The sequence below is a fragment of the Cajanus cajan genome, chromosome 11 (assembly GCF_000230855.2).
Source record: "Cajanus cajan strain Asha chromosome 11, NIPB_CcT2T_4, whole genome shotgun sequence".
Classification (NCBI taxonomy): domain Eukaryota; kingdom Viridiplantae; phylum Streptophyta; class Magnoliopsida; order Fabales; family Fabaceae; genus Cajanus; species Cajanus cajan.
In genome coordinates this window covers 33673116-33692631 of record NC_138527.1, presented here as the reverse complement: position 1 = coordinate 33692631, position 19516 = coordinate 33673116, and the positions used below count along the sequence as shown (strand labels likewise).

The 19516-nt window shown below is 29.3% G+C and overlaps 1 protein-coding gene across 1 annotated transcript; it reads right to left on the bottom strand.

Annotated features, from left to right (window-relative positions):
* Positions 1 to 5556, bottom strand: LOC109799904 (alpha/beta-Hydrolases superfamily protein). The gene is made up of 5 exons (XM_020360554.3): positions 4897 to 5556; positions 3618 to 3654; positions 2289 to 2525; positions 1953 to 2000; positions 1 to 780 (listed from the first exon to the last, which is right to left on the bottom strand). The coding sequence occupies exons 1-5, from the start codon at positions 5211 to 5213 to the stop codon at positions 235 to 237; spliced, it is 1185 nt and encodes a 394-aa protein (XP_020216143.1). The 5' UTR covers positions 5214 to 5556; the 3' UTR covers positions 1 to 234.
* Positions 5557 to 19516: the final 13960 nt, after the last annotated feature.

The window sequence follows — 19516 nt, the reverse complement described above, 5'->3', positions numbered from 1 at the left end:
TGTCATTCATCAACTGCCTCGAAAATTAATTAAAACACCAATGTTTTATGAGTAAAAAATTCCAATAGAACTCCAAATAAACCAAAAATAATAGAGGACACTGGATCATATCACTTTCCTACAATTGTCATCCACTACTTCCTCTTTTTGTACACCACTGCATCACAATATTGAATGGTGTGTTAGCAAGACTTGCCATTCTTCTATACAAGCATGTTATGACCCTTAGCCATTCTATTTTCCATTTGTGCCATCACTGTGTTTTCCCACACAACATTGCCAACATAAACAACTCATGCAGCAGCAACTTGGTCTTGCACACTTTGGCAATGAACATTTTAGACTACATTTTGGCCATGACCATTTTGTGCAGCATGTTGATCCAAAACAACTAGGTAACTTGGGGAAGCAGCAACACTTTATGCAGCTAGGCCTCCAACAGCATTTAGGACAATTGATAGATATTGAATAATTCATGCAGCAGCAGTAGTTGTAGCATTCAGGACACTTGAGTTTACAACACTTCACTCTACAGCATCTACAGGTGGAACATGGGTTTGACTTTGATGGCTTCGCACTTTGCCGAATCTTTTTGAGGCGCTTCGCAGTCGTCATGCTCTCCATTTCTTGGATGAATTTGCAGAGATGGCGGATGTAATCAGGGTAGAGCTCCAAGTTACAATGACCACCTCCTTTGATCCACAAGGGGTCATAGGACTCCCTTGCCATTTTCCAAAGTCTGTTACCATGTAACCAATTGACAACATCATCTTCTGTACCCTGTAAAACAAATTAGCACATCAATCATAATACTTTACTACCAAGAAATTTCTAATATAACAAATTAGATCCATATTGACACATGAAACCTAAGGAGAGGTGGATTTGTTTCATTGTTCATTCAAGGCAAATGTAGAATTTGTTAATCGCGTCTGTGCATGCACATACACACATTAAAGCAGAAAAAAATTATATATGCAAGAAATTATTGAATTCTAATTTCCACAAGTGCAGAGACATGGGAAATGGCATATTGATATGATCAGAAAATAAAGTATTAGCCTGGGAAAATTTAAGGAAAAAAGAGTTTGCCATAACACCTATAGAATATGTAACCCTGATATCCAATTAAGGCTGAACTTTTAAGTTTTGAAAAGTTAATTAAAAGACATAAAAATGTGAAACAGAGAACTAAAGGAAACAAGATTACTATTCACCAGCATATTTTTACAAATTAATATAGCTTCAATTTAACTTGACAAATAAAAATTATTAGCCTACACAGGCCTTAGTAATCTATTTTCCAGTTTCTTATTTCCAATAGAAGCAACATAGTTAAAATTCAAACTAATTAAATGAAGCCAGGAATATTTAATCTGGATCCAAGGAGAAAATTATCATCAAAACAGTTTAATTACAGAAGCAGATGATAGCTTATGATGAAACATGATACAATTTGTCTAACAAAACATTACTAGCAGTAATTAGAACTACAGCAAAAGTCAATCAAACATGAACCTGGGTAAGCATTAAGCAAGTCTCTGGTTATGTAGTTGCTACTCATTAATGTTTGAGGCATAACCATTTCGAAAGATTTTCTTTTTAAGAATAGAAAATAGTCAAATTACAAGTTCACTTCAACCATACAGCATTTTAATTAGAAAAGAATATAACTACAGAAGGGCCTCCCCAATTCCCAGTCCTTTTTTATTTTATTTTATTTTATTTTCCTAAAGGATATACTAGAGTGCCATATTAGCTACCTAACTAGATCTGGAAATAACTCCAGGTCCAGGATGATTGGTAGCATCTTTTATCCTTATACAATGAGAAGCTCCAAAAGTAGAAACCATTATGCGCAATAACTGCATTGTCTACTACTAGCTTTAAATGTCATCAGAAACAAATGCAAAAAGGGAGAGCAGTGTGATTATAGTGCATCATATACTTACATGTATTACTAGTACAGGGCACTTGACCTTCTTTATTTTGTTGATGTTCTGCAAGTTTTGGAATAAAACTTTATAGTTAGATCAAATGAGACAATACAGGAAACAGAATATTACATTTATTTAAACTTCAATTATTTCCAACTTAAGCACTTGAAATTTGGCATACTGAACTGAAACACGTCATGTTATTCAATTTGTTTCCCATCACTAAAAACACAAGACAGATAATCTTTTTTTTTCATTGGAATCAAAAGATATGCTCTATTTACTATTATGACCTTGTATTCAAGCATAAGCTACAAGTTTCTTTTTAATCAATAGCCTTGTATAAATTACCTTATAAATGTCGAAGCAAAACGTGAAGTTCACATGGCAGAGCACTCGAAGACCAGAAAGAATGCCACTGTGCAGAACCACACCTCTTAACCTTGGCAATTTAGCTGCCAAGTGCAACGTTGGTCCACTTCCAACTGATTGCCCATACAAGATTACGTCTTCTTGGCTAACTCCATATTCAGTTTCAAGACATTCATAGATTGCCTCTATGTCAGCATATGTGCTGGATTCACTAGGCTGCATATATCAATAACATGGCATTCATAAAAATTCCACCATTTATTTCTAACTAGACACATGTCATCACACAAATTGGAACAAAAAACGTCAACATAAGCATATGCCAATGCTTTTTCCATGTTAACATAAGCTAAGAAAATGCAATTGTTGGAAAATACAAACAAAGTCTCATATCGTCAAGACAAAAGGGAAAACATGGGTTTATAAAGTACACATATGCCCCACTGGTATAAGAACTTTTGAGACATTAACAAAAGTAAAACCATAAAGGCTTACGCCCAAAGTGAACAATATCATACCAATGTGGACATTTGTGTGGAATACTCCCTTAGTGCATCTTAACAACAATAATGACATCAAATTCAAGTGAGTTTGAAGTTTGAGATTTGTTGAGAATGGACTTGATAAAGATAATATAAGAGATTAATGTCATGTTCATATTGTGATATGTTGCTTTAACCCAATGATACAGGTTTACCCCTGCTTTTGGGGTCCTCCGAGTCCTACCTAACAAGTGATATAAGAACTAATGGTTTGACTACTAAGTATCTATTTATATACAAATTTAAAAGGGTTTTAAAAATTCTCTATTGAAAATAAATAATTTTGTTTTTCTGGTAAATAAACTCTCAGAAGCTTTTTTAAGCTTCTAGTCAAACAAACTCTCAAGTATTTGGAGACAGTGGTAAGTGTAGGCTTTTAGTCTGGGCACATGTTTGTATAGCCCATCTTAACCCGTTTGTACTTGAGGAATCGTATGCCTAAGGAGGAAGAGGAAAATACTAATGAGATGAATATAGATACCCCAACAGGTATAGTGTGTATGGATTTATCCAGATACCACTATTATGCATCTCGTTGTCATATACTTCAAATACAAGACAAAATTAAGAAACCAAACAACTAAACGTAACCTACAACGAAAAATGAAATTGCAAGTTTTTTGGTGCATTGTAGATCAAACAATAGAAAATACCCTGCTAACAGGTACTAGCCTTTCAACAAAACAAAATCGTGCTTATGTGTGCTTGTGTGGTCCATTCAATATAGCAGAACACGTAATGTTGTATTTACCAAAGAATGGCCTACCTTGCCAGTAGATGCCCCGTATCCAGAGTAGTCATATCTGCAAATAAAATATTGCAGAAAAATATCAATTTTCCACTTTAGTCTAAAAAATGTTGGCCCCCTATAATATTGAAGTAACATCATTTTTCGTCTGTCAAAAACTATTCACACCAATTACGCACAATAATCTCCAAATGTGATTCAATCAAGTCCCCGTAACAGGTAAATTGGGCCGAATTTATAGAGCCGTGAAGTCAATTGGTAAACTAAATTGATGACAACCACTTATGGGCCAAGATATATATATATATATATGTATATATTCACTCTTGCTTTTCTTTTTTCTTTTTCTAGTTTAATTCTTGAAACATAAAGGAAAACAATGTTAGATTTTTATTATTATTTTATTATATGTTATTGGTGCAAAGTATCCACCGGTTACGAGAATAAGTAATTTCTTACAAAAAAATCTGGTCAGGCCCCTTTAGGATGTCTCCTTATCAACTACAATTTTTTTATCTACAAAAATCAAATGAAACCTTTGTTAAGGATACCGAGTTTAATTCTCTTGGTACTAACAATTTGTTGGTGAAAAAATGTTGAAATTAGTAAGGGTAAAAGGGAGAGAGCATTCCACTAGACACCAAGAAAACGGTACGCTACGTCGCCATCCATGTATAGGTAAAAACTGGAATACTTTACACAGAGGAGAAAGAAAACGAAAGGGAAGACAAAGAGAGATGAGTAAAAGATTGCTAAGGAGTACCAAGAAGGAACCATAAATACAAGCCACTTTTCTTTTTTTCCCTTTCACTTTAACTTTTTCCAATTTTTGTTTGTTTGTTTGGGCACCTGAGGCTGCCCAAAACTCCAACTCCATTCACTTTCCACATTGATTGAAAAGATGTAGGAAAAGGCATTGACATTGCCACGCCATATCCGATACACTCATCACTCATTCACCACCAGATCTAAAACTCACCAAAACGCTAACCAAACCATGCATCGTTTTACTTAATCTCAGATCTACGCTACACAAACCCCACTAATTAAATATATATAAAAAATTACATTAGTCGAAGAAAGAGAAACCAAGGGAGAGAGAAAGTAAAATTAAAAACGCCAAGATAATACAAAACAAAAAAAGGGTCAGTGATAACGTGCGGACTTTGAACTCCGTGAGGTTGAACCAAGTAAAATAAGAACAGACAAAGACAAAAACAACAAAAACAGAAGCTCAAGTTTAACATAACCATGTCTCTTTTTTTTTTTTCGGTAGAAGAAACAGAAAACCACTAACCCCATGAGATTAACTCTAAGATTGACCTTGAGTTGCACGAAGAGATCATAGAGTTGACCCAAGTCAGCGGCATTGCCATGAGAATAGAGCAGAGTGAGGCGTGCGTAAGGGTTTCTGAGATAAAACGCTACAATCTTGTTACCATGCTTGGTGTCGACGAGGAGAACGTCCAAGGAGGTGTCATCGGCGTGGGGAATCGGCGCCGCCGTGGAGACCACCGTGAGCTTGCCGTCGTCCCTCTTTTTGAGCTGATACGTCGGCGGAGACGGCGGAAAGAAGGCGAATTTCGCGGCCAACTGAGACACCATGCACCCCATTCACCCCCCAACAAGAGATGAAGAAACTCAAACTCATTTCATGCTCGAACGGACTCAAACTGCATCTGGGTCTCCGTGGTTGTGATAAAAATGGGATTTTTAGGCGAGTAGAAATTTGCAGAGATATGAGATATGAGATATGAGAGTGAGAGTGAGAGTGAGAGAGTGGAGTGGAGTGTAGTTGTGGGAAAGAAACAGAGAGTGAAAGAGAAAGAAAGGACAGAGGAGTTAATTTCAAAACTGAGTTTAAATTTATGTGCATGAGTTCATAGTTGTCAGCTAGACAGAGAAGCAGCTCACCTCATATTGGATTCCTGCTAACTGACATTTTTTATTGGAAAATGATACTTTCTTTCTTCCCTGTTAAAACACTAGTTTTTTTCCTTTATAATATAAAATTAAATAATAAATAATAAATGTTGATGTTACTTCATTCTTGCAAGGAGTTACTAAGGATGAGAGAGACTTGTTACTATTTATGGAAGATTTTATTTAGACTTAACTCCTTTTCTTCTCTATTTTTTATAAGGTCAAATTATCTAATAGATCAGTCTTGACTTAATTTAATTAATGTTAGATTTATATATTCTTAAACTATTCTTAATATTGATTACACATTTCGTTGAATTAAGAAAAATGATATTGATTAATAATATCTTTTTAAAAAATAAAAGGATTGTATATATTTTTAGTGCTTGGATTTTTGTAGATGTTTGATTTTAGTCTTTAAATGATTATAAATTTTTTGTTGATTTTCATTTTTAATCCTTGAACTTTTTCTTCCATTAATATTTTGGCTTCTAACATCAAATTTTTTTTGTTAATGAAAAGGTTTCAAAAACTAAAATCAAATAAAATTTGTTCATAGATTAAAAATATAAATTGATAAAAGTTCAAAAAAAATTATTAAAAAAATAGTATATTTACTCAAATACAAAATAATACGAGCATTAGATATGTAATTATGTCCAATATTTAGAGGAGAGATTTTGTCTCCTCATAAGTCATAATATAATCTTACTTAATTTGAACAATATTATTTGTAATAAAAAATACATCTGATTTATATTAACAAAAATAAAATTGATTCTTATAAAAAGAATAATCAACATATTTTATTTGGGGAGACTATATGTTTGAGAGAATTTATCAAAGGTTGATGATTTTTTTTAACTTCTTTTTATAAGTTTTTTAGAATTACTTATAAAAATAGTTTACAATATGTAAAAAAAAAAATTCTACTTTATAATATAGAAAAACGTATACGTAAATGTATTTCATGGACACATTCGGTCTATTTGGTAGCAAAGAGAGAAATAGGATAAAAAAAAGGGTGATAAAGAACAATAATCACATACACACAATCAATTATGTTTGACTCAAATGGATAAAAAAAACAACGACGAAATTGGAGAGAAGTAGCTTTGTGTGATGAAGAAATGAGCCAAGTAACAAAATAAGAAAGAAGAGTTATTTTAGGAAAGTAATGTTTACTCATGAAAGATTTTAACTCATTTCCCCTCTATTTCAGCTATAGCGAGCAATACTAATTTTGTCTTTTTTTTTTCACTCTCTTTTCAATACTTTTTCTTTTTAATACTTTTTATTAGGGATGACAAAAAAATTTATATTTGTGAGTAATGCTTGAATTTGCTTCAACTTTGACAAGAAATATTTGGTTTGATTGAACGTAAATACGAGTAAAAATAATATTTGTTTTATTAAATCAAGTACAGGGATGGAGATAAGAATATATTTACTCATCTCGTACCTATCCTCACTTTAAATATCTAAAAACTTAATTTATTTTAAGTTTTTATGTAATTTTTACTCTATTTTAAATTTATGTCATATAAAACTTAATTAATACAATTTTTAATTGTTACTCTATATTGTAATTTATTTCAACTTCTTTTGCAAAAAAAATATTTAATTAATTTTTAAATGGATATGACACAGGTACAAGTATACCCGATATCCGACAAAGAAAAAGATGAAACACATATTTCATATTCACGTGATATGAAAACGAGGATATGGATAAAAATATTGAAACTCACACTTGCTCTGCCCATTGTCATTCCTATTCTTGATCTATATATAAGAAAAAAAATACTTAAATTTGTTTAGCTCAAATATAAACAAATTTCAACTAAGACAAATTTATTTATTGTTATTTACCCAAAAATACTCTTAAGATAATAAATGAAAATATTATCTACAATAAATGTGATTAAGGATATTTTAGTAAATATAATATATACTTATACGAAATTGTGAAAATTAAATACATTTAACTATCTTTCTTAAGGTATGTAAAATTAGTTTTTTTTATTACTTATATATAGGTTCATATGAAGTATCGACTAATTTTATGCTACCAAATATAATATTAGGTTTTTATGCTACCAAACATAATATTAGGTGTTAATTGACATCTATAGATAAAAGTATAAATCCGGCGTGTGATATGATCTAACAAAATCAGAAATAGAAAGAAAAAAAATAGCTTACCTATATTTAGAGCTGTCAAAACGGGTAACCCGGCCCGGCCCGGCCCGGCCCACCACGGGTTGAGCCTTTGGTGGGCCAACCCAACCCGGCTCGTTTATTGGTGAGTTGGAAAAAATTGAGCCCGGCCCGGCCCACCACGGGTTGGTGGGCTAAACGGGTTGGCTCACCTAATTTAAAAAAATAACCTAATTTAAAAAAATGTAATCAAATTTAATGCCTAATCCTGCAAAAATAGTATGCACATAAGCTTTTCTATAGAAAAGTAAATAAATTCCTACACTAATTACATAATTTGAAGAAAAAATACATAAAATTGAGAACCTATGATGGTCTATGAAGTTTTATTTGGCCCAACCCAATAGCAGAAGTTTTTTTTTTTTTATGGGCTGGTGGGTCAACCCGGCTCACCACGGGTTGAACCCGGGTGAGCCGGGTTGTTAGTGGGCCGGGTTTAAAATTGGCCCACACTGAAATTTGCAAAAAAAATTTAGCCCAACCCGGCTCGAACCCGTGGTGGGCCGGGTTGGCTCACCGGGCTGAGCCCATTTTGACAGCTCTACCTATATTAGATACATAAAATTGTTTATACCATAGTGTACATACACGAGGATATTTTGGTAATTTTGTCACTCTAGTTTTTCTTCTTTTATGTGCTCTTACTAGTATTGCCTATTTGTCATTTGCCATACACTTCGTGATTTTCTGTTATACCTGTCTAAATGGGATAGAGGCAGTGACGAATCCAGAAATTTTAAATAGTGGGGGCAATATTAATATATAAATTTATAGTATTAAATATATAATTTTACATTTTTTTTGAAATATAAATATGCATTAAATTATTTTCTATGAGATTTTATATTTTAAAAACATTGAATGATTTTCTCATTTTTAACACTTTCAAAAATATCTCTTTCTATATCACGTATCAAAATTTTAACCTTTTTTCATTTTAAAAATAGTATAATATGAATTTAGATCAATTATCACTCCTTAATCCCTTTACTAGCTTGATTTAACTACAACTAGTACTCCCTTTATTTTATAATAAGTATCATTTTAGTTGTTTCATACAAACTAGAAATAAAAAACTTTTAATTAATCTTCTTTATTATAAATAATACAATACAATATTCACTTTCTAAAAAATATTATGAAGGGTATAAATGAAAAATAAAAGATAATTAATATTATATTGAAAAACTAACATGACACTTATTTTAAGATTTTTTTTTTTTTAAACTTAATATATTAACTTTGACTTTTTTAACAAAATAAAAATATAGAAAAGAGTGAGAGCACTTAGTTTTTAATATGACAAGTGTGAGTACATTATTATAAATTTATAATAGACTTAAATATGTTTTTAATATCTCAAATTTAAGGTAAATTTGTCTTTAGTCCCTCAAATTAAAATTTAGTCTTTTTAATCCTTGTAAATTTTAGAAAATCTTGTTTCAATTTTTATACTCAAATTTTGTTAGGGAATCTATCAAATATTGTTGTCTAAAATCTATCTATTGATATTTTTATCCGTAAAAATATCATATCAAATCCAATTGAAACTACATTACTATCTTGATATGTCATTTTTATATATGTTATTGATGACTTGAGAGACTAAAACAAAATTTTTAAAAAATTATAGAAATTAAAAACAATAATTTTACAATTAAGAGAATAAAAACACATTTAAATCTTTATATATATATATATATATATATATATATAAATTAATAAAATATAGAAAAATGTTAGTGGGGGCAAGTGCCCCACTAGGATACATGTGTATCCGTCCTTGGATAGAGGAGTACCTACAAAATGTACTCTAACGCTCAAGTCAATCCACAGATTTTGAGAGATCAATGCTAATCAATTATGATAATTATGAAAATATACATTTCTCATCATTAATCATTATTATTTATACTAACCTTAATGGACTTAGACTCATAAATGAGCCCATAACATGATCAATTAATTGTAATAACATATAAGGTGTCAAGCTATACAAGTTATTGTATTGAGTCGAGGACCCCTCGATTCATCCTGGTGCTTACAAGAATGTTAAGAGGTTTGTCAAGGGTTCTTCGACTACATTCTATATACATAGTATATCATTTCTTTTAAATTCTTACTCATCAAATACTATGATCATATGTTAGCTATGACAAATAAATTTGATATTATTTGCATTCATTCAAACTCCATGTGCTTTTGTTGAAAAAACTCATTTACACAAGGTTTAGGTTCATGTTTGGAGTTTTCCTAACTTGGAGAATTGAGTTTAAGTTTGTAACTCTGCGCCTTTAACCTCGTACTTGTATTATTACATTTTTTTTACATATATATATATATATATATATATATATAATATCAAAGTTAAAGTTTTATTTTTATAATTTTTAAAATATAAATTAATTATAATAGTTAAACAATTTAACAAATACCAACTAAAAAAACAAGTTGTACGTCAACAAGTTGCATTATTGGTGTAATTTAAGATGACATTAGTTATAATTTATTTGCGTACTTGAATTAAAAAGCAAGTAGATATAAATTAGCATTTCTTAGAAACATAACTTCTAATGTACACCTACTTGATTTTTACTTAGAGCATGTTAAAAAGTTAAACCATGTGTATGTTCAAATAATCCTTAATTATAATTTGTTAATGTATTCTAATTAAAAAATAATTGAGTGTACATCGGTAAACTCATTTAAATTACAATAATTAAAGAACAAATTTAAAATTATATATTTAACTAAAAATATAATATAATTCTTATAATTTTTAAAATTCTGTCTTATTTATTATTTGAATTAAAATATAATCAGTAACTTAATATGTAATTTTTTAAATATATAAGTAAATTGAAATTGAAAATAATGTAGATTCCTTGTGGGTTTATCCCAATTAGATAAAGATAGAGAAAATTTTAAAAGTTATAAACAAATAATTTTTAAACACAAATTCATCTCACTTTTTGTGGGAACAAGGATTGGGAGGGTTAAATCCACCTTAATTTATCTCATTGTTACCCTGATCGTATTTGAATAAACTTTAGAAGAAAATACAAAAAAAAAAAAGCAAGTTAAGCTTTTTTCTATAAGATAAAATTAATTTACACACAAACTAATTTTTATATACTAACAAAGTTTGAAATAATTAATAAATAGAAGAGCTCTTTCAACACAATGGTGACTAATTAGATTAATCAACCATCAACTCACTTAAAGTGGGCAAATTAGCCCCACATAGAAGTTGGGTTAAAAAATATTACTCACCTCCTTCAAAAGTTTATTGGAAGGCTAACTTACCAAAAGATAAAAAAGTAGATCAGTGAGTTAGGATTAAATTATCAAAATCAACTAAACAAATTAAAATAAGAAAATAAGAAAATATTAAAACAATACTAATTTATTTTTATCATACTTATTTTATTTCAGAATCATGTATATATATATATATATATTATATTTTTAATTATATAAAAAAATATAAATTTATTCATTTGTATTTTAAATATTAAATATTAGTAAATTAAAGATACATTAGACATATCAATTTGATTGACCAATCTGTCCCACCTCACCTTTAACATGTCTGGTTGGCAGATAAATTATCAATTTATCCATCCTAACATTTTTGATAAATTAATTCAACAAGTATAACCTATTTTATAGATCTCATACTTAATCATACTAACAAGTGTTTAATTATATAATTATATATATGAGAGAAATAACTCACTTCATTAATTTTTTACTTTTCTAAACAAAGTTTAATTTATTTAACTTTTGATTCGTTCCCCAATAAACACTTATTAAAAAATTTATTTAAAGAGAATCTTAATTAATTATTTAGCCAAAATTACGTGTTTATGAATATGGTCTCAAGTAATGATTATGTTTTGAGTTAAATATTGTGGAAACAGTGTGGTGTACTAATTTGAGGTGAGTGTGTGATTCATGTGTCTGGGGCGTACACCTTCAACATTGTGGCTTGGTAGTGATTGGTGCCACCTGTAGAAGTGCTTTTACCAAACGCCAATTGCAAAGTAACGTTTCTATGAAGATTGATGAGTAGTAATATAGTAGTGGCTCAGATGGTATTGAGTCTTCATTTCTAAGTAGCCATCAATGTCAATTTTGATGGCTCCCTATGATTAATTATCGATCAAATCAGACATAATCATGTTTCGGAGAAATATTCTTGATCAAAAGGAAAAAAGTTGTGCATATAATGCCATAAAAGGGACAAAAGCCAGTTTTTTCATCATTAACAAGTCGAATTTGCCCTACAGGTGCTGATAATTCGTTCAAAACTTCTATTTTCTTTTTCTTTTTATCTCATTTTTATTTCTCTGTGCAAAAGAAAATATGTGATTGGTAAAATAAATTACGTGAAAGGAGAGTGAAAGTGACGCAACGGACAACGATTGGAGTTACTGTTTAATGGGTTTAATTATATTTTATGATGCTACAACTTTTGGCGTTCACACTAATTTATGACCATTAATTTAATTTAATTCCCTTTCCAAACTAAAGTGAGTTGCTTCATTAGCTTATATTACTTGGTTTCTAAATTATTTGATAATTTTCACGAAAGTCCTTAAATTTAAAAGAAAAAAAAAAAACGACTTCTAAAAACTAGGAAAATTATTATCATCCATCGATATTAGATAGAAGAGTTGAAATAATTTGCATAAATTCTTAATTTCAAATTTTATTATCTTTTTTTAATAATTTTTCCCGAAAAAATAAATTAGAAAAACTAGGTTCTGGGTGTTAGTATTTATTTGCTTAAGATTACCAAAAAAAAAGTAACACTTTGTAGTTGTTTTGAAAATTCTAGAAACTCAATTAAAAAAATTAAATCATTAAGGGCCTAGTTAAAAAAATTGCTTGAAATTTTTTTATATAATTTAGAAATTGACTCAATTTTATTAATCAAGTAATCAACGTGCTTCAATGTTATGTGTACTTATATAATAAATTATGAATATATTAAAATGTTAATTTATATCATTTTTATCAATATTTCAAATTTCTTATTTATCTTTAAGTCTGAACCTTGTTTTTGTCTTTATAATTTCTGCTAATAAAAAAAAATAAAACTTAATTTGAAGAAATGTTTTAATATATATGTATGTATGAAGAATCTTGAAGCCTTTAATCAAAATATGCCACTAACAAAACTACAATGTCCTTCATAAACCGTGATCAACAAAATAAAATTTTAGCAAAATGAAAGGGTCGACAAAGCAGCCAACAAATTCCTCTTAAAAAAAAAAAAGTAGCCAACAAATTATAAACTAATAATACAGAAGCACCATGCATATATGATCTATCATAAAATAACAACGTTTCATGGCGGCAACAAAACAATGAAACATGACAAACAAGATTGAAACAAAAGAAATTAAAGTCTGTTCATCACATCAACATTTTAATTTATCATTTGCTGCAGCTACCCAGCATTCTTCAGTGCATCTCATCACTTCCTGCGGATTTCTGTTTTAACAAACAAACACACCTTTATGCTTTTACCAATAATAAACAAAGATACCTTAAAAAGTTGCCTCATTCACCACCAAAAATAATCAAATACGGACAGTAGCTAGAACTGCAATCTATGCCTCTAATTAACACACATAATCAAAATGATGATAATGAAAATATTGTGATGGGGCTGACATAGAGGGAGTACTAGGAAAACAAACCAAAATTGGAAGGAAAGGACAAGGCAGTTGTTGAGATGAAAATAACTTGACTGCGACAATAACATTAACAAGGCAAGGCATGTGTGGCAGAAGAAAGAAGGCAACAATTTATAAACAGTGAAAAAGAAAGAGAGAGATCAGAATGATGCACTGTGGTTGAAAATTCTTATATGGAACTTGCATTGTGTGTGGTTGAGCTTGTAGGGACACTTCACCAAACCACGAGAGATTTTGCTATTAATAAAAGTTGTTTAAGTACGTGTACTATGTTTTCAATCAAACTTTCACCTCCTTGTCATATTTATACTCTTCTTTTTATGAATATGAAATTTTCTATACTCATTTTTATGTATAGTGTAATGTTACAATTTTCCTTACAGAGATTGATCAGAAATTAGTTAAATCACAACGAAAAGTTAACATAAATGTAACTTTAAAATCATTTATTTTATGTTACTTTTAAATAAAATGCACTTAATCTCAACAAAACAAAAAAACTTAAAGTTTAGGCAAAAAATTATTGAGTTTGAGAATTTGAAAGTAGGATTTAGGTCTTTAGATAATAAAGTTCGATAATAATAATTATTAATTAAAAATAATTATTGAAATGGTAATTATTTTTATATATCATAATTTTAAATTATTGAATTTCTAATCCATAATTATAAATACATCTTATCCTGTTAAGTGTTAAGTGTACATCTCGTAAGTCAAATCCTTGAAAATAATATATTCGTTATACAATAACCTTGAAGGCTTGAATGTCGGGTGGATTCTTGTGTATTAAATGATGATTCTTTCACACTTCTATTCGTTTACTCTATTTTTATATTCTTTCTTTCATGATAAAAAAAAATGAAGAAAAAATGTAAATTTCTTTTCTCGATTTTAACCATAAAAAGATGGGTTAAAAGTTTGTGAAAAAAAAAAGTGTAAGAATATAATAATTGTATATTTAGGATGGGCTCAACTCACCCAATTAAAAATCTTTTGATACTATTTCCTTTTAGGCATTGTTTGGTTAGGTGAAAACAGGCTCAAACGATTGAGATCCGATGAAAAACAGGCTATGTTTCGGGAAAATGCATCTTCTTCATTTTTTTATTATTTTCATTTCCAAATTTTTTTAAAAATAAATAAAAAGAAGATATATATATTTTAATAGGAAGTGTGACATTTTTATTTTTAAAATTTTTGTAAAAAAATCGATGAATTTTTTTTTGGGAAAAATCAATACTCATGTTTTATATTTTCTAACGATCCGACAAGTCATCATACTATGAGGAAGGAGGGGTAAATAACAATTAGCCTAAAATTATCATGCAACAATTTATGTAAGCAATCATGTAAGCGATACTTATATAAAATAGAAAATAAACAATTGAAAATTAAACTTTCATGAGCTATATATATATACACAACCATACTACATTAGAGCAAAAATACAAAAGAAAGTTGGTTATCTCCTCCATCATACAAGCCACAAACTAATCCTAACCTTCTCATATATTAAGTGTATGATTATCGAAGTTTCAACCATAAGAAAAATATAAAGTAAGTTTGTGAAATAAAACAACATACACAACATCTATCAACTTAATCAACATAAACAATAGCATCAAATTTAGCGTGTCACAAATACTACTCATACAACTTACCACATAAAACACTTAACAACTTCATCCCAACCACATAATCATTATACAACAATATATAACTAATGTATTGTCACATGTATCAATTAAAGAGATCTCTTATATTAAGGGTGAACAATTTAAGTGTTTAGACCTTATCGAATTACAGTGTTTAACCTATCACAGTCAGGTCAAGTATAGACAACTTTAGACACATGAGAGAACCTATTTAACAACTTAATTTGATTTTTGAAGTCTTGCTACTTAAAATAGGAAATTTAATGCCACTATCAAGGTAAAATAATATGGTTATGAACCTACAATAACATTAGTCTACAACACTTATCTACCTATGGAATTAGCTCACTTACAATATTATTTTTATATTTATCTCTTTTTATCACTTAATTTATTATAGAGAGAGATGTTTATTAATAATAAAGAGAAAATACAAAAAATGATATCGTAAAAATAATTGTAAAACATTATTATATTTGTATCATTACTCATTTATTAATTATAGAGAGACAAAGGCATAAAAATTGGTGAGTTGTTGTATAAATTTGTTATAAATGTATCTTTACTCTTACAAAAATGTTATCATTTATCTTACATCTTTTTTTATTATTTATTATTATTTAGGATATTTATGTTACTATATACACGTTCCTTTTCAATTTTTAAACGTTCAAAATATAAGGATTGAAATTAACTTTTATATTTTATTCTTCTCATTTTCTTTTTTAACCAAATAAGCTAAATTTTTTTACTTGTTTATTTAATTATTTTCTTTGTTTTTATGTTATTTTCTTTCACTTTCTCCGTTAAACTAAAAAACCCTTAATTAATGGCCTTTACAAGTAAATATTAAATTTTTTATAATAAGTAATATAAAAAATATTAAGCACTGTGATATTTTTTTTATCACTATCATTATGAATATTTTATTATTGGTTAAACTTAATATATTATTTTTTCACTAAAAATAGCATTCTTTTTCCTCCCCCAAAATTCATTTTCATCTCCTACGAATTTATTTATCAAAATCAAACTCATTACCATAAGTTCATTACAATTCATACACTCTAACTAGCTAACTGAACTAGATCTCTTTTGTCCCACTTTGGACCATATAATATCAGTAAAAGAAAAATAATAAACACAGGGGGGAAGAGAAGACTTCAATTTGATTATAATTATTCAAGGACACGGATGACGCTTCATATCAACATTTTTTTGAACAATATTCAAATAGCAAAAACAATAATAATAAATCCTCATGTTTCTAATCTGCAAAATAGTGATGAATGAACTATTTTCATGGATAGGGATCTTGAGTTCTGGTTGTGGTTTGTTGGGTTAAAGTTGGATGGAGAAATGACAAAAGGACAAATGGGGAAGAAACGATTGGTTTTTGAGATAATGAGTTTCGAGAAACAAAGTGTGACAACTGAATGAGATGATATGTTTGCCTCATTCACTTAATTATTCATGCAAAGTGGAGACAATGTGTGGTTTCCTTTTCAAATTTCATGCATTATTATGGCAACTAAGACAAGAATAGTCGAGAGAATCGAAAAGGACTAATACATGAAGACAAAAAAGTCAAATGAAGACGCATGAACCCATATTGATTTACATACACTTTGTTAGGATAAGCCTATAGCTATTGTGCACAAATGTTATGTTTGAGAACGATTGTTGCATAGATATGCCTAATACGTTAACATGCGTTAATATATAATAGAGAAATTGCATTTTTATTTATAAAAAAAAGGAATAAGATAAAGTTAATACTAATATGATAAATATACATAACACTTTCTAACGTATTTTATTTAACATATATGTTTATATGGTTTGTGTTATGCTTCGACATTGTAGACAACGAGGTGATAGGAGTTGAGTCTTTTTTATTTGTCTCGGTTCCAAATATAAGCCCCAGAGTATGTGGAAACTTTTGTTTTTGTTTGTTTAATGACTATTTTGTATTAATATAATATATTTTTTTCTATCTCATAATAAATGTTATATCCAGAAAAAAAAAACTAAATAAGTATTATGTTAATTATTATTATTATTTATTTATATTCCTTTCGTTCATTTTATTTATCAGATTTTTAGTAAAATTTATTTCTTATTTACTCCCTAAACCCTAAACATTAATTGACAACAAAGAATAGTAGTTTTGTTTGTAATCATTTTTTTTAATAAAGGATAGAGGGAGTACTTTTTATTTTTAAATTTTAAGATAACATTAATTGTCATGTTATCAATTATATAATTGCATCTCTCTTAACTTTTATATCTTATAAAGCAAAAAAAAAAAAAAGTATAATTGAAAATATCAAAATTATTACACGAAAAATAAGAAAATTTATTACATTTCTTATTTGGGATAAAACGATCTTAAACAACTATTATGATAGAATGAAGTTAGTAATATGTAGAAAGAATTTATTGTATTTCATCATTTTTAATAAATAAAAAATTAATCATAAAATTAATTTTGCAAAATTATTATTACCTTTCATCTATTTATTAATTTTTTTAATGTTTATAAAATAACTTAAGACAATATTTATTATAAAATAGAGAGAGTATAAAAGATTTGTACTAATATTTTTTTTGTCGGATAAATATTACAGTATGTTAACGAAAATATAGTGAACTGGTCAGTGTTAAATCTGTTTTCTCTAATTAATTAACATTGATTGGAGACTAGTAATTTTGTAACAAAGTGGAGAGATATATTCCCCTGCTCTTTGTCAATTCTATTTCGACATGAATATAGCAAGTGGTTGTCTCCTGTTATTAATTACTTTCATATTATTTGGTACTAGTCAAAGACAGCCATGAAATCTACCACTATTAACACATTTTGACACCACTAATAAAGTATATACCCTACAGTGTTGAATCTACGTTGCATTAATGATATATTGTTGCAATTAGTGGAGGACAATTTTTCAGATCATAAAGATGAAATTGAATTCTACAAAATAGATATAAGCCGTAAATTAATTAATCTGAAGAACTCCCTACGTAAGTTGTTGATTCAATGCCGTCTTGTATAATATTAATAATAGTTGCAGCATTTGTTGGAGGATGTAGGGTATTTGGGAAACATGGTTCCATTATTATTTTTCATGCACAAATTTGGATGAAAACGTATCATTGTTATTTTGATTGATTCTAATAACTTGTCTTTGGTTTCATTCTGATTTGATAGGACGAGTGAGGATAGTAATTAACTAATTACTACCAGCTTTGCCCCTTTGATGTAGTCTAAACTATGCCTGTGCAAAAATTTCCGGCCGATCCGAAACTGGCCAAACCGATGATCAGATTGGGTGAGGCGGATTGATTCTTAGGTATATCGGATTTTTTTTGAAGCAAATTTCGGGTTCAAACGGTTTTGAACGGTCGGATTCGGTGTTGGAATTTTCTCATCCGATGTACCCGAATCCGACCGTTTATCTTCTTCTTCTTCACCTTCGTCTTCACCGTTTATTTTCTCCATTTTTACTTCGTCTTCTTTCTTCTTCTTCTTCGTTCCGTCTTCTTTCTTCTTCTTTTTCACTCCATCTTCTTTCTTCTGCTTCTTTCTTCTTCTTCTTCACACTGTCTTCTTTATTCTTCTTCTTCACTTCGTCTTCTTTCTTCTGCTTCTTTCTTCTTCTTCCATGGCTACCGCTGCTGAGAAACTTCCTGTTCTGGTTGATGAAGGTGGTGATGCGGAGATCTGAAACTCCGTAATTTCCCCCAAATGAAGCAGCGACAGAGACCGGCAAAGAATGGCGACGGATGGCGACGAGGAAGCTTCTCAAACCGATAAATCCATCCGATGAACCCGTAACCCGCACGGATTGAACCCGCCAAAATCTGAGTTCTTCGTCGGTCGGAAATGGCCCCTGATTTTTCTTAATCGGTTTCGGATGATTTTAGGAATTTTGGTCCGAAACCGACCGTGGCCGACCGATGCTCAGGCCTAGTCTAAACACAAGCACCCATATTGAATTGAGTAACGTTATATTTTTTCTATAAATTATATTTAAAACTCCTAAAATTACAAGCAATTTGAGAATGTAAAAATGAAATTTTATTCATTTTAATTTGAAAATAAATTGTTATAAATTAAAATATTAAAATAATATTATTATTATTTAAAATTAATATATGTATATTTGGAATGGGAAAGGACAATTGATATAACATTATTTGGTTTTGGATCTAACCTTTGAATCGATTCTATGCACATATATATCACCAACATGAAACTCATATTAGGGATAAGGTCGATATCCAATTGCATATTCCATTCCTGAGCCACTCAAGTGTTTTTTTAACACAGGACACGAGTCTCTTGTCTCATTTTTTTTGGTGAATAAAATAACAATTACATACTCTCGTCTCATTAATATAGTAT